The sequence below is a fragment of the Metopolophium dirhodum genome, chromosome 1 (genome assembly GCF_019925205.1).
Source record: "Metopolophium dirhodum isolate CAU chromosome 1, ASM1992520v1, whole genome shotgun sequence".
NCBI classification, from domain to species: Eukaryota; Metazoa; Arthropoda; class Insecta; order Hemiptera; family Aphididae; genus Metopolophium; species Metopolophium dirhodum.
Window position 1 is genome coordinate 59730290 of NC_083560.1, and position 13650 is coordinate 59743939.

The window sequence follows — 13650 nt, forward strand, 5'->3', positions numbered from 1 at the left end:
AACAGAATAACAAGCCAATAGGGGAAGATAGATTATTTAATATTAAAGTGTTATTCACAAATACAAGTTTTGGTCAAAAATGTATTAATTATCTGGGTCCTGTTATATTTAACTCTCTGTCGATTGATATAAAAAAAAATATTTTTAACGATTCAATTAACATTAAAAAATATGTAAACGATGTTATATTTAGTCAACTAAGTCTTTGTTTATCTTAAGTACAGTATTTATATAGAGTATTTTTGTTTTGTTTATATTACAATATTTATTATTATTTTTTTTTTTAATTATTTTTTTTTGTTATGTATTTCGAATTAAATTACTAGAAAACGATGTTTATTGTTACTCCCTGCATCACCACAAGCTTAGCTTAACGGTGTAGGTAATTTTTTTATTATTTCTAAATACTTTGTATAATTTGTGTTTTTCAAATAATAAAAAAATCTCCAAAAAAAAAAAAATTTTGTATTTCAATTTTTGGAGAAGCTAAAATCAAAAAATCAAAATTGTGGGAATGACGGTTTCAAGTAGACTTGACGACGAATTCAAATCCGTTTTCAGAATTCTCATCACTTCATTAGATCAATTGATATGTTTGGCAAAGAATCCGTCAAAAATCCTATGTCGCGCGTGTGTTAGACAAAAACAGAAAATCACGGTATGGAATCCCCTTAAGTCTTTAACTCTCTTATTTTTACGTTAGATATAATAATAATAAGCTATATTATACTTATACCTATAGGCTATAAGACATAAGTATAAATCTGTTATGATTACGTTATAAATATTTTTACGTATAATTCTATGGAAGATGGAACTAGTGACTAGGACACTATAAGGTATAGGTATAGGTTAGTTACTATAGGTACCTCTGGACCTCTGGTATTCATAATATTATTATGAGTTAATGTAAATCCAGGAAAGAAAAATCGTTAGCGTCCGAAAGGACCTAAATAAATAATTATTATATTGTACCTATGTTATATCTGACATAATAAATTAAAACATAATCGATATTTTTAATATTTACACGTATATTTATTACAACATTTGAGACGGTAAAACAATAATCATATTACAATACAATTCAGTACTTATAGGTTAGGTTAGGTTTGCTATGTATATGTATCAAAAAACTGGTAACGTTCCGCTGTAATTGGATTTTTTTTTTATTGGTTCAATGTATAACTTCGCCGACCGCATGATTTGGAACCGAGACTTCGCAGTACACCGATCGCGGCTTGATGGCGGTGGCCGATTGCTGCAAAACTGTCACACAAACGCTTGCGATCATCATGAGTATGCCCGCGTAAACGTACACGTCCTCACAGCTCGTGACCGGTCGACCGTCTCTCCGTGGCTGCATCATATTTACTATAAAACAACAAATATTTAAGATATATCTTTATAAGACTGATAAAAATTTTAAACACAGGATAAAAATTAAATTATGAAAATAAAAAAAAAAAAAATACCCATCAATGAATATAAATATATTTGCTTGGAATGCAAAAGTTATATATTAAAAAAATACCGGTGGAGAATCCATCCTCATCCCTATCAATCATCCCCTTCTCTGCCACCATGGCTATGTTACTGACATCATAGATATGTACATTTAATACGATTATCTACGATTTAGTCATAATAGTAAGTAATAACGCGTATATATTATATAGGACGTAATATATATAGGTATATATATTAATATACAAACTTGTTTTGTTTTAACATGGATACGTTATTCGTGAAGTGTTATAGGTATAGTTTTACTATTTAACGGAATTAAAATCGTAATAGAATTTACGAAAATACCACTCATTAGGTACCTACTCAGTGACTCAATTTATTATACAGTTGGATAGATATAGCAAGTTTATAAACACAACGATTCAAAAGTATTTAATAAAATATCCTCTAAAAAAAATGCATACAATATCAGTACTTTGTTAGTCTGTTGAGGACGTTCAGGTATTCATTACGTGTGTTACTTATAGATTTAATCTACATGCATGCATATAGATAATATTTAATTTATATAAATTAGACACTAGTATAGTTTTTAATCTCAATATCTGCTTATATTAAATATTTATAAAAAAAATAATAAATAATAATAGATGCATAGATACAAAAAAATGTACGTACCCGCAAAAAGAATCCCAACAAATGACGATACGCCTCGGACCAACGAAATTTGCCCACATACATTATTAAAATTCTTTAATGGAAAAGCAGTATATAACACAACATTTTGAATCGACTTGTAATATCCTGGAATAATGGAATATCAAAAAAACCATGCAGTACATTGTATCGATCATAATGTAATAGGTTAGGTAACCTATACATAATATTCTGTTTTACTATTAATTGAAAATATTTCGAATTATAACGTTATATAATATATGCAATATGATATGTACAATATGTTTACATAATATAGATACATGGAGTAGCATAGGCTTAATTTAGGGGGGGAGCATGAGGGGGCAAAAGTATAAAAAGTACAAAAATTGGTAACAAAATTGGCTAGACATAGTGTAAAACAGGGGGAAACTACGGTGATCCGGAGGGAGGGGGCAATGCCCTATTTGCCCCTCCCCTCGATCCACCACTACACATTAGAGTAACTAAAGGGGTGCACAATGAACTTATCACTTATGCACCCCCGAGTTGAAAATGTGCATTACCAAAAAATATAAGAATTTTTCTATTATATTTTGATTACCTTGAAGTAAAAATTATCAATAAATACAAAAATGTTTTACTATACCTACCTATACTGTAAAGTGTACATTGATGAATATAATATTATAATAGGTAGGTATACTTTGCTGTTATGCTTATAAATTTATGTTCAACGCATAATATAGATATAACTACATACATTCAATATTGTATTATAACAATATGTAATTAGGTGAATGATGCTTGCAGATTGCCTATGTGGGTGGTATACTGGTATGGATAGGTAGGTTGTGTGTTGTGTTTAGGATATCTATTGGGTTTACATAATATAATATTATAATGTTACGATAGCCAAGTTTCGACAAAAATGACAGATTGAACATGGATAGGTATATAATTATTATAATCATAAAAAAAATTACATAGGTACCTATGTAAAAGCTTTTATACTAAGTCTTATCGTTGTTTGGAGGCACCGGACGATATCACATTGGTGGCTGGTCTACCTACTTACGACAGACGACAATAGCTAATCGATAACAAGAAAGTAAGATCATTTTTTAAAAAACCAAATGATTAAGTTTTTATAATTTAATATTGCATTCATGCATTCGTTTTTTCTGCCATTATAATTATTTGTAATATTTTTCAAGTTTACCGAAAGTAATTCCAAAAACTCCAAAATACGGCAATAGATTGGAAATATCATTGGTGGTTGTGGCGCATAGGAGCAACGATAGACCATTAGCTACCAAAGCTAGGCCAACATGATACAGAGATACAGGGTATGGTGACCTTCCATGCAACACATAACCGAGTCCCCGACCATATAATAAACCAAAACAGCCCGCGATAAGGGTAATCACTGCTTCTGCTGAGGTCTTCTGACCCACAGGACCTATAATAATAATGTTATATCAAACGATTTAAACTTATAAAACGCGTATACATAAAAACTAATTGTCATAATGTAATTATAGGTACTATTTTGGTAGAACTCATATACCAAAAATATTGACCATTTTTACTAAATAACCATCCGGTCGTTGAAATAACCGGACATAATAATATATACCTTTAATGAACATAAACGGTACCAAACAGCCAGCGTGAATTAGAGCCTCGCTGGCTACCATTAAAAGAAATTGTTCATTGGACCAAATCGTCATGTTAAACATACACTTCAAAACTCGACTTATGGCTATCGGACATCTCCAGTTGAAATTGTTGCTCTTTTCTTCATTCACGTCAGCTATGGTATAAATACGAGTCATCGTCATCAGGTATTCGTTGTATTCGATGATATATTTATTTGAAAACTATAGAAAAATTACGAATTTAAACATAAATAAATAAAAAAATAGGTAATATAAATACGTATAGACGTGCAGATGTACAGATGTACATGTATTTTTTTTTTAAAGTTCTCGCAATTTAGTTTTAAAGATAAATCCTTGCAAAATAATTTAATATTTCAAAAAATGTATAAATTCTTTTAAACTTTTCAAATATGACATCCACCGCAGTGAAATCCTTTTATCCACGCGTATATAATAAGAATATTATTAGGTAATTAGGTTGTAACTTGTATGTATGCTACGGGAAAAGTATAGTATCACAATTCCCAAACATTTTGGTAATGTAAGAGGGACTTTGAAATTTGGACTAAAATGTAGTGACTAAAAATAGTTTACACCATTACAGGTAGCCGAAAATAGTGTTTGTAATTTGCACCATAATATTTGTAATATACTATAATATGCACCAAAATGAGTAGGTATAACTACCTACCTATGTATTTGATTACCTATCAAGTATTCCATTATCATTGTGGGTATCCTCGTTGTTGTCAAGATTCGATGTCCGATGGACTCGAATAATAATAATAATTTAAAAAATATATATGTAATACATAATGTATTATATAATTTTGGTATCGAATACAACCTTTTTATGGGTCATCAACAAGGAGATGTTTCCGTCGTAAAGAATGTCATCTCTATACATCGGCCGACTGCCGATTAAAGCATTTTTAAACATATTTGTGATGTTTCGGTTGCTCAACCTTCGGATTTTACATTCTTCATAGACCCAATTCGAATATTTTAGATTCCGTTGGACACTCTCCACTGGACGCTCATTCACGACTATCGGCCTTTTTGCTAGAAACTCGCTCGTAAACAATCTGCAATAATAATAACGAATAATGATATTATATTGGACCTGATTACCTGAAGTCAATAAATTAACAATTTTGGATGTCAACGGGTGGTTGTGATTAAAAAAAGAAGGTTTAATCAACAGCGTGAAACTTATAACATAAACATGAGTATTCAAGTATTTTGATAGATTATGGTAAAACAATTTAAATTTAACTATGTTGAAACTTGAAATTTTCCAAAATGACACCTATATTCTAAACCGTAAAATTGGCTCTTTCTCTCAAAATAAATAATAAACAGTTACAACTTACAATGATGTTTTTTTATATATATATAGTATAATATACTAGGCCACGAAACCACTATTGCTGAGACCTATTATGGCAATTGGCAGTATAATATGTACCATGAGCGATATTTAAGAAAAATATAATATATTGCAATGTGTTTGCAAAAAAATAAAGGCTGAGAAATGTCTCACTTTTGATTTCCGATCGTATCCCATATAGTTAAATTTTTATAATTTTCCTGGAAGTTTTCTATTATCCAGGCCATTGTATCAGTTCTTGATCGTGGAGGAGAGGTAGAATCGGTAATAGTTTCATCATCGGCTATGTCTAATTTTAACGTCACCGGTGTAGAAACAAACAACCACAATACCAATGTAAAGCACATTATACCTACATGAACAAAGTATAAATTCTATAAATTTAACTAAAAAAACAAATGTGAAATGGTATAAGTGTATATCTCATAAAATAAAATGTTCCATTTTACACTATACGAGTAGCGTAGCCAGGAGGGCTGCAGCACTACTCAAAATGTCAAGAAGATGTATAACTTATTTAAGTGTTCTTTGATCTATGTATTACAACTGTAATTTGTATATGTAATATTTACAAAAAAAATAGAGAATAATATTTTTGAGGGAATGACATCAATTTTATATTTTATTGTTATTTGACTTTGTATTCGACTTTCAAAATAAACAAAAACTGTTGTAAATTTAAATTATGTTTAAATTGTTTTGGTACAATATTTTGACACATCGATATGTCATTCCCTTAAAAATATTATTCTCTGTCTTTTTTGTAATATGTGATTTTACTCTAAGATTACTTAAAAACATAGAAAAAATGATTCTTCGTATATGCGTTATGTCTATGTTGGGCGTGGGCCAGAGAGAGAAAACAAATACTGCGCTGACATCCTCTTAACATTCATTCTATGGGCCCCTTGCACACACTGGTATAATATACATTTCATCTAATTCATATTTATATATTTTTCAACTTGCTATTTTAATTTAACAACTTATTTTTAATTTAATATCAAACTGTGAAGTTATAAAATAGTTTAACATTTATGCTATTTTTAGATTTTATTTTTTCCCTTTTGGTAGGAGTTATAAATTTTGTTGCTTTCTTATTACCACAATATAACGAGTGGCCAATTAAGTCCCAATTACCTATGGGCGGCAATTGGGTAGCTTGGAGCCAGCCGTAAATAAAAACATATAGGTAAAACCGGTGGGTTTCTTGCTGGACTACAAGCAGATCAGGTATTTACCAAGTGCTTATGCACTCAACTTATTTTTATAGTACCTATAGTCAATTTTCTCTTTGTTTTCGATCGATTATAATTGTAAAATGACAACTAACGTTTAAAATGAAACACAATACATTCTTTTTTTAATACTGACTCAACGTCAGATTTAAAACCCTTAGGTAAATCAGCGCTTATATTTGTTTTTGACAGGCCAAAGAAGGCGTTTTAAAAAAAGTTGGTGCGAATGCACACCCAACACCCCTGATGACGCCCCTGGGGAGATCCTAGTTAAGCATCCTCACATAAAAAAGGCAAAATCATGGCTACGCCATAGCCACTTTACTATATATTAGTATAGTTGTCGATATACTTGCACAAACCTAAATTGAGATACAATGCCATTTTCAAGTTTGTCGATTTCAAGTTTTCCGTTTTAAAGTCTGCTGTTGGCAGTAATTGGAATTCGTTAAGAGGCGGGATTATCAGCATGCCAGTGAAGCTTCCTAAATGAAGTGATAAATGTGCCAAATGGCGTTTTACGATAAACAGCGTAGACAGCAAAACGAAGAATGATGTTTTAATTATCCCCATTCCAATACCTAAATTTATATAAATATATAAATAAAATATTTGTCACATACCTATAGAATATAAATATATTCCGCAATCGTATAAATGTATAACATAATATTTTATTATAATATGATCTACCCAGTTTTAGGAATGAAATAGGTTTTTTTTAATACAAAATATTTTATGTTTGGTGCTTGATTCTTTCAAAAAGTACATTAATAACTGTTGATAGATATTATTTTTGGTCTATGTCAGTTGTACATTACAAACTACAGAATAATTTACCTTGATTTTTAAACATACTAGGTGTGATTAATATATGAAACAAGTTCAAATGTTTTATCTGTACAATAACAAAGGTACTAACATTAATGAATGTACCTATTATTAATAAATTACCTACTATAAAACTTTGACAGTGTAAGATATGATATATAAATTATTATACATTTATACGTCAATACCTACTGTGTTTTCTGCACTTACCACCAATGATGGCCAACAAGTAATGTCCGTGAGTGAATGGATTTTCGATATAACATAACGATGCGAGCCACACGACAGATAATATACTGCCAAAAAATAAAAAATATCTAAAGCCATAGCGGTTGATGAACGCGCACGAAATCGGTTCTATAATCAAAATATTTAAGTATTACATAGGTACTACTTTTACTTAAAAGTGTGTATGATAATATAATACACTTATAATACAAATTTAGATATTATAATTTATATTATATTATTGTGAACTAAAAGTGTGAAAGTAAAACATAATTTATATTAATAAATAAAATATGCATAATATTTAGGTACACGTTACGGATTTGCGGTTATAATATTGGTTCTGTATAAAAGTTATCTTAAAGTTTAAACAACTTATATGTTATATGCATACAATAAACATATTATGTATTATACTAAGTTAAAAAAAATGGATACCAGACAACAAATAACATCGAAACGTGATTTGTGATTTTTTTTATTCGTGGAACACTTTTTATGTCCACTTTTATCGTAGAACCCTCTGCTTTTTTTTTAGCTTTAAACAATCAGTTATTACAGCTCGACAATTAGAAGTTTACTACTTTGTTTCAATAGTCATTTTTAGCGTCATAGGTACCTACTAATGTAAAATGTATAACCACCCTGGTCCATGGTAGGTACTGATGCAAACACTTTTAAACAATAAATCTTCGATAGTATACATATAACTATATGGGTTGTAAACCATGCAATATTGTATATACAAGAACATATTATCTAAATATTATTATAATTATTGTACATACCGGTCAAGTAGCGGAACAGGTAGATCACGGCCAAGTGTTCGAAGGTGCGTGTTCCGGGTGGCAAGTTTTCGACCATGCCGAGACGGCCGTCGAATAGAATGAATGATAAACAAACGCCATCACAGATCAGCAAGGCCAGAAATCCTAGTATGCACGTGAATAGGGCCCAGGGACCGCCGTCTGGTGGACATAACACAACGAACAGATAGGCATTATGATCGACTTTTGTCTGCGGTAACTGATCGGATTCAAAAGAAACAAACTCCACGAGCGGCTCATCAGTGCTGGAAACGGGGGTCGGATCAATGGCATTAAGACCCTCATCTGGTAACGACGTCATGATGACAATATCCGTTGGAAGTGTAATAAAAGGTTGCAGTGCCTTATAACAAAATAAAACTGCAGTAAAATACCTGAGTTGAGAAACAAAAAACTCGGTAAATGAAATCATATTCATCACTATTTCTTTAAAGGTCAACCATTGAGTTTTTTCTTTACTTTACAATAATCGATAGCCAGGCAATATGATGACAATTGTTTTTGTCACACCTACACCGAAAGTTTAGTTTTTGATGACGGTTGAAGCGTTGGAAAAAAGCTATCTTTTTCCGTCCAGTGGATGGTTAAGTGGGAATCCCCATAGCGCCGGGTGGTAATGTGGAAAACCCCAAAAGTATTGCCCAACCAGACACTGAAATCTATACCATGGACCAAGGTCCTTACAAAACATAAACTTTTGGTTACATCTTATATTCGTGCGTAAACATTTTTCTTTCATGAAATTGTTTTGGTATAGAATATTCTGGTTGTTACATATAGATCCCTGCATAGTGCATTACCACCCAGTAGGTATAATTAGTGCCTTTGCCGTGATCAATGAACGCAGATGATTGACAACAAATATAATGTGTGGCTCGTGCGGAAAGGCAATTTCAATCTTGGGCGAAATAGCTCACTTCCCGCCCTTGCCACACAATATACTTTCGTGTCGTTGATGCAGATAGAAAAAATTATCTAGGTTTCAAAAAAAAAAAAATTGAAAATCGTTAGCACTAAACACCGAAAACTATAAACTTCGTAAGGCTATAAAAACCATAAAAACTAATGATTTCCGGCAATTCATTTCTGAACAATCGTTCTTAAATGGTTGTAAAAATACATAGGTGTCCGAAAAAAAATTTAAAAATTCACATGGGTGCTAAAATAGATTAATAACGCTAAATTTAACAAATATTTTGTTTAAATAAATTTTCCAACCAATCTCCCAAACCTCCCAAGCCTCCAACCAACGTAATATATTGTACCATTAGGACATAGGTATATTATTACGTACCTACCTATGTTTTGTTCGGGTCGGTATCATATAGCGGTAATACGCTGGCCCGAACACTAAATAATTCTACACTTCGATAACACAGAGATAACACTAGAGATAGACATTATGAGGAATAGCTGAATGTGTAGTGGTGTAGTAGTTCGAACAGCAGTGGTCGGGTTTGCCGGGAAAATACTGTCGAACTAGTTATTAACTGAGTTATGCGTGATGTGCAAAATGTATATATTGGGTTGAGTATTTGAGTGAGAGTGTGTGTGTGTGTGTGTGTGTGTGTGGATTTAATACTAATGTAAAGAAGGTAACTCAATACACGGTAACTTAAGATTGTATGTGTTGCTGTTTAATAAATAATAATAAGAATAAATAATTCGCAGCTAACACATATACCAATAAATATAAATGTACAGAGAGTTGTTTGATACATTGATCAATATTATTATACGGCCTTTCCGGCTCAACAACAATATAACAAATAAATACAAAAATGAGCCTGTTTGGCACAATCAATTTATATCAATGACAATATAATAATAATGATGAATAAATAACTCACAGGTTGTCGGTGCACTGCTGGCCAGCCACTGCCAAAAGTAGTTATAAGTAACACACAGAATAGTCAATAGATACAAGACACAACGATATAAATTGTAAAAAAATACGGCGATTTGCGCCTACAACTCCATATTATAATTTGATGTTTACAATAATAAAGTAAATGTTCGCGGCGTTTGGCGCAGGCGGCTGATATAAAACAATAGACATTACACTCTCTCGTGGCGATTAGCGCCCACAAGAATATATAATAAAAAAAAATAGACGGCAATAAATTCGCGTCGTTAAAAGGTCTGCTTTCGCGTTGCCAGTACAAGTCTACTTCAAACAAGAACTATAAAACTATGGAACTATACTTTTGGGCGGACGTGTTAATTGTCGCGCACCAGCGAGCCGGCGGCGGCCGATAACACGTCAATACGCAATCTGCATAATATAATATAATATTATATTATCGAATTAGTTTATTATTTTATTATTATATAGCTCACGAGACACATACTAAAATTACAAAATAAACAAACAATAATGACGGTAATAGTGTGTGTGTAGCTAGCTATATCCAGCTATTCCTACCGCGGATTTCATATTAATTAGATATAGGTAGGACATAATATATAGGTATAATAATATTTATATAACCTATAATCTAACCTAACCTAGGTACAATCATTTTTTGTTGCGACGGACACCGATTATTTTCTTGATACTTTTGAAAACTACTAGGATTTTTTACCCCGTGGTACCAATTAGTTATTACAACCAAATACAGTGTTGAAAATGCCTTAAATCCCAAGACAGCAATTGGCCTGGTGTTGTAACTTGTAAATAATTGTAATACACACCGATAATATATTAAACATTTGAACACGTCATGTCGTCATAAACTCATAATATCATATTTCAATTTAAGGTTGTATTATTTATGTTATTGTTATAACTTATTAGTACGTGAAGCTTAATACCTTTGAAAATGCGTCCCAGTAACTTGTGGATGATGGATATAAGTATGCGACAGTTACGTAGATACTTACACAATATACGAATATTGAATTATAAATAATGCGATCGGCGTATGAGACAATATACAATATTCCATACTGGCATAGGACATAGAACTTATACTATTTATGGTCTATGTTGGGGCCACAGATATATAAGTTACTTTATATATCTGTGGTCGTGGCCGTTATATATAATATATAGATAATAAAAATAATACAATATTATTATTTTATTATCCCTGGTTTCAGTATCGAAATCACTATTGTAGTCTGTATAAACTTATATGCATGAACATTAGAGTAAAAAACTCTAATGTTCATGCTTATGTGTTAACTGTTGTCTGTGAACTGTATACCAATATGTTAAGTATGCTAATGATATCAGAAGGCATTCGGCAGAAACGCCGAATAAGTAAGTGTTCTTAATATTCGTATAAGCCATATACAGCAATGCCCCCCTTGGATTTTTTCTGGGTTGATTATCATAATTATCATCGAGATTATTATTGATGATTTTAATGTTCTAAAAAAACTTAAAAATACCCTAAAAATTCTAAATAGTGCACTAAATTATTTTTATTATTAATATTAAAGATATAAATTCTAAAATAAATTCGGTATAAATTATAATATAGGTACATTTTAAACTTTTAAATGATTGTATAACAGTTTTACAGACAGAACTTATCATTTGGACTACTAATATAATCTGAAAGTTAACAATTTTTTTTCTCTACTTATAGGTTTAGACTTAAGATCGTATATTTATTATAAAAATCATGTAAAAACAAGTGTAAAATTTTAAATTTAAATGTAGGAAAAACTTCAAAATACTTTAAAAATCTTTAAATGCTAAAAATGACCTTAAAATTTAAAATTGTCGAAAAATTCAATGTAAGTATGTTATAAAACGAGTATCGCGTAGCTAGATTTGGAAAAAAATGCAAAGTGCATCGTAATCCCAACCTAAATCACTACCGTTGTAATATAAAATATCGCAAAACAAACTTTTTTTAAATTAAAAAACTTTTTTTTTTTTGTCACAAACTTATTTTTATTACACTTGATTATGAACGTCAGAACTAAGAACGTTGTTTTTATAGATTATGAGATGTAGTGGTGGGAGCAAGTGCAATACTGCACTGCATAGGCGGAAATTGGGGGGGGGGCTTGAGGGGGCTTAGCCCCCTCAAAACGTACAAATAGAAAAATTAGCCCCCTCAAATAATTGGTCAAAATTCAAATATTGTTGGAACGCGAATAAAAACATTTACAATTTTAGAAAAAAAAAAATAGGATGTGATATATTTTCTGATTTCATTGTCAAATGCCAAAGTCCATAGAGCACCTGGCACAGCATAATAAATATTTAAGTATCAATGACGTATATAAGTTTATTAATTATTAGTAGGGCTCGGATGTTGTTGCATTTGCAACTTTTTTTCTATTGTTCGGATTCGTTGCTAAGTAGGTTATAAATTTGTTTCAAATGAGTACCAATTAATATATAAAAATTTTAAGTGCAACTTTTTGCAATTTTTGACCTTTTTTCAATTTTATTGCAATTTTGTTGATTGTCGTCATTTTCAATACAATTTTATGTATTTTTTTGTGTTTTCACTTTTTTTTGTTAGATTATACAGGTTTAATCTATGGTTATGTCGGGCTTTGTTGGTTGTGACTCGTGACGGCTTATTTGACCGTCGTTGTCGGCGGTAACTGGAAAAACCATTTAATATAGTAGATATCGCGGTCATCTCAGTTTGAGAACCTGAAGAAGTCGTTTATAGTACAGTGCAATAATTTTTAAGGTAAGGTAAAGTTTTTAAAAAAAAAAAATAAAAAATTGTTTAAATAAAAAGTTTTAAATTTTGATAAAATTATTTGTAGGTTTCTGAAAAAATAAGAAGACCGGACAATTTACCAGATTTTTAATGACAACTGACGAGAATTTGAATTTGAATCTTTTTTATTATCTACTCGTTTAAAACCTACCTAATAAAACTTTATAATATTACTTAATAAAATGACTTAATCCATTTCATAAAATAATTTGTTAATATATTTTTTTAATTTTTTAGGTACAAAATATTTTTTTATTGCAATTTTTAACTGCAATTTTGGGTTTTTTTCACAGCAATAATGCAATCAATTTTATAACATTTTTAGTGCAACAACATCCGAGCCCTAATTATTAGTATATATTATAAACGATATCAGTTGAATCTAGTGACTGATTTCAATGCGCAGACATCGATATCATTATTTTCTTGGAACTGCCAACTGCATCGCGTTATCGACGCTATCATTAATAATATGTTATGAGAGCTAAAAATAGACGAAATAGTAAATATCAATGTAAAATTCGACAGTCTGAAACACACAACAGTGATATTTCTATTTCAATAATCATTATCCATTCAACCATTGCCCATTACGACGTGTGTACTGTTAAGTGTCGTTTCGTTTTTCTTAACTTTGTTCGATATTTT

General features: G+C 30.9%; 1 protein-coding gene across 3 annotated transcripts; it reads right to left on the reverse strand.

The window, feature by feature from the left end:
• Positions 1 to 1042: 1042 nt before the first annotated feature.
• Positions 1043 to 10470, reverse strand: LOC132935323 (uncharacterized). 3 transcript variants are annotated; one of them, XM_061001841.1, is made up of 10 exons: positions 10156 to 10470; positions 8267 to 8648; positions 7461 to 7607; positions 6782 to 7000; positions 5335 to 5533; positions 4639 to 4876; positions 3767 to 4010; positions 3350 to 3589; positions 2149 to 2274; positions 1043 to 1374 (listed from the first exon to the last, which is right to left on the reverse strand). In XM_061001841.1, the coding sequence occupies exons 2-10, from the start codon at positions 8604 to 8606 to the stop codon at positions 1178 to 1180; spliced, it is 1950 nt and encodes a 649-aa protein (XP_060857824.1). In that variant the 5' UTR covers positions 8607 to 8648; positions 10156 to 10470; the 3' UTR covers positions 1043 to 1177. The 3 variants fall into 3 exon arrangements, with proteins under 3 accessions (XP_060857824.1, XP_060857825.1, XP_060857826.1); XM_061001842.1 differs by lacking the exon at positions 6782 to 7000; XM_061001843.1 differs by lacking the exons at positions 6782 to 7000; positions 7461 to 7607.
• Positions 10471 to 13650: the final 3180 nt, after the last annotated feature.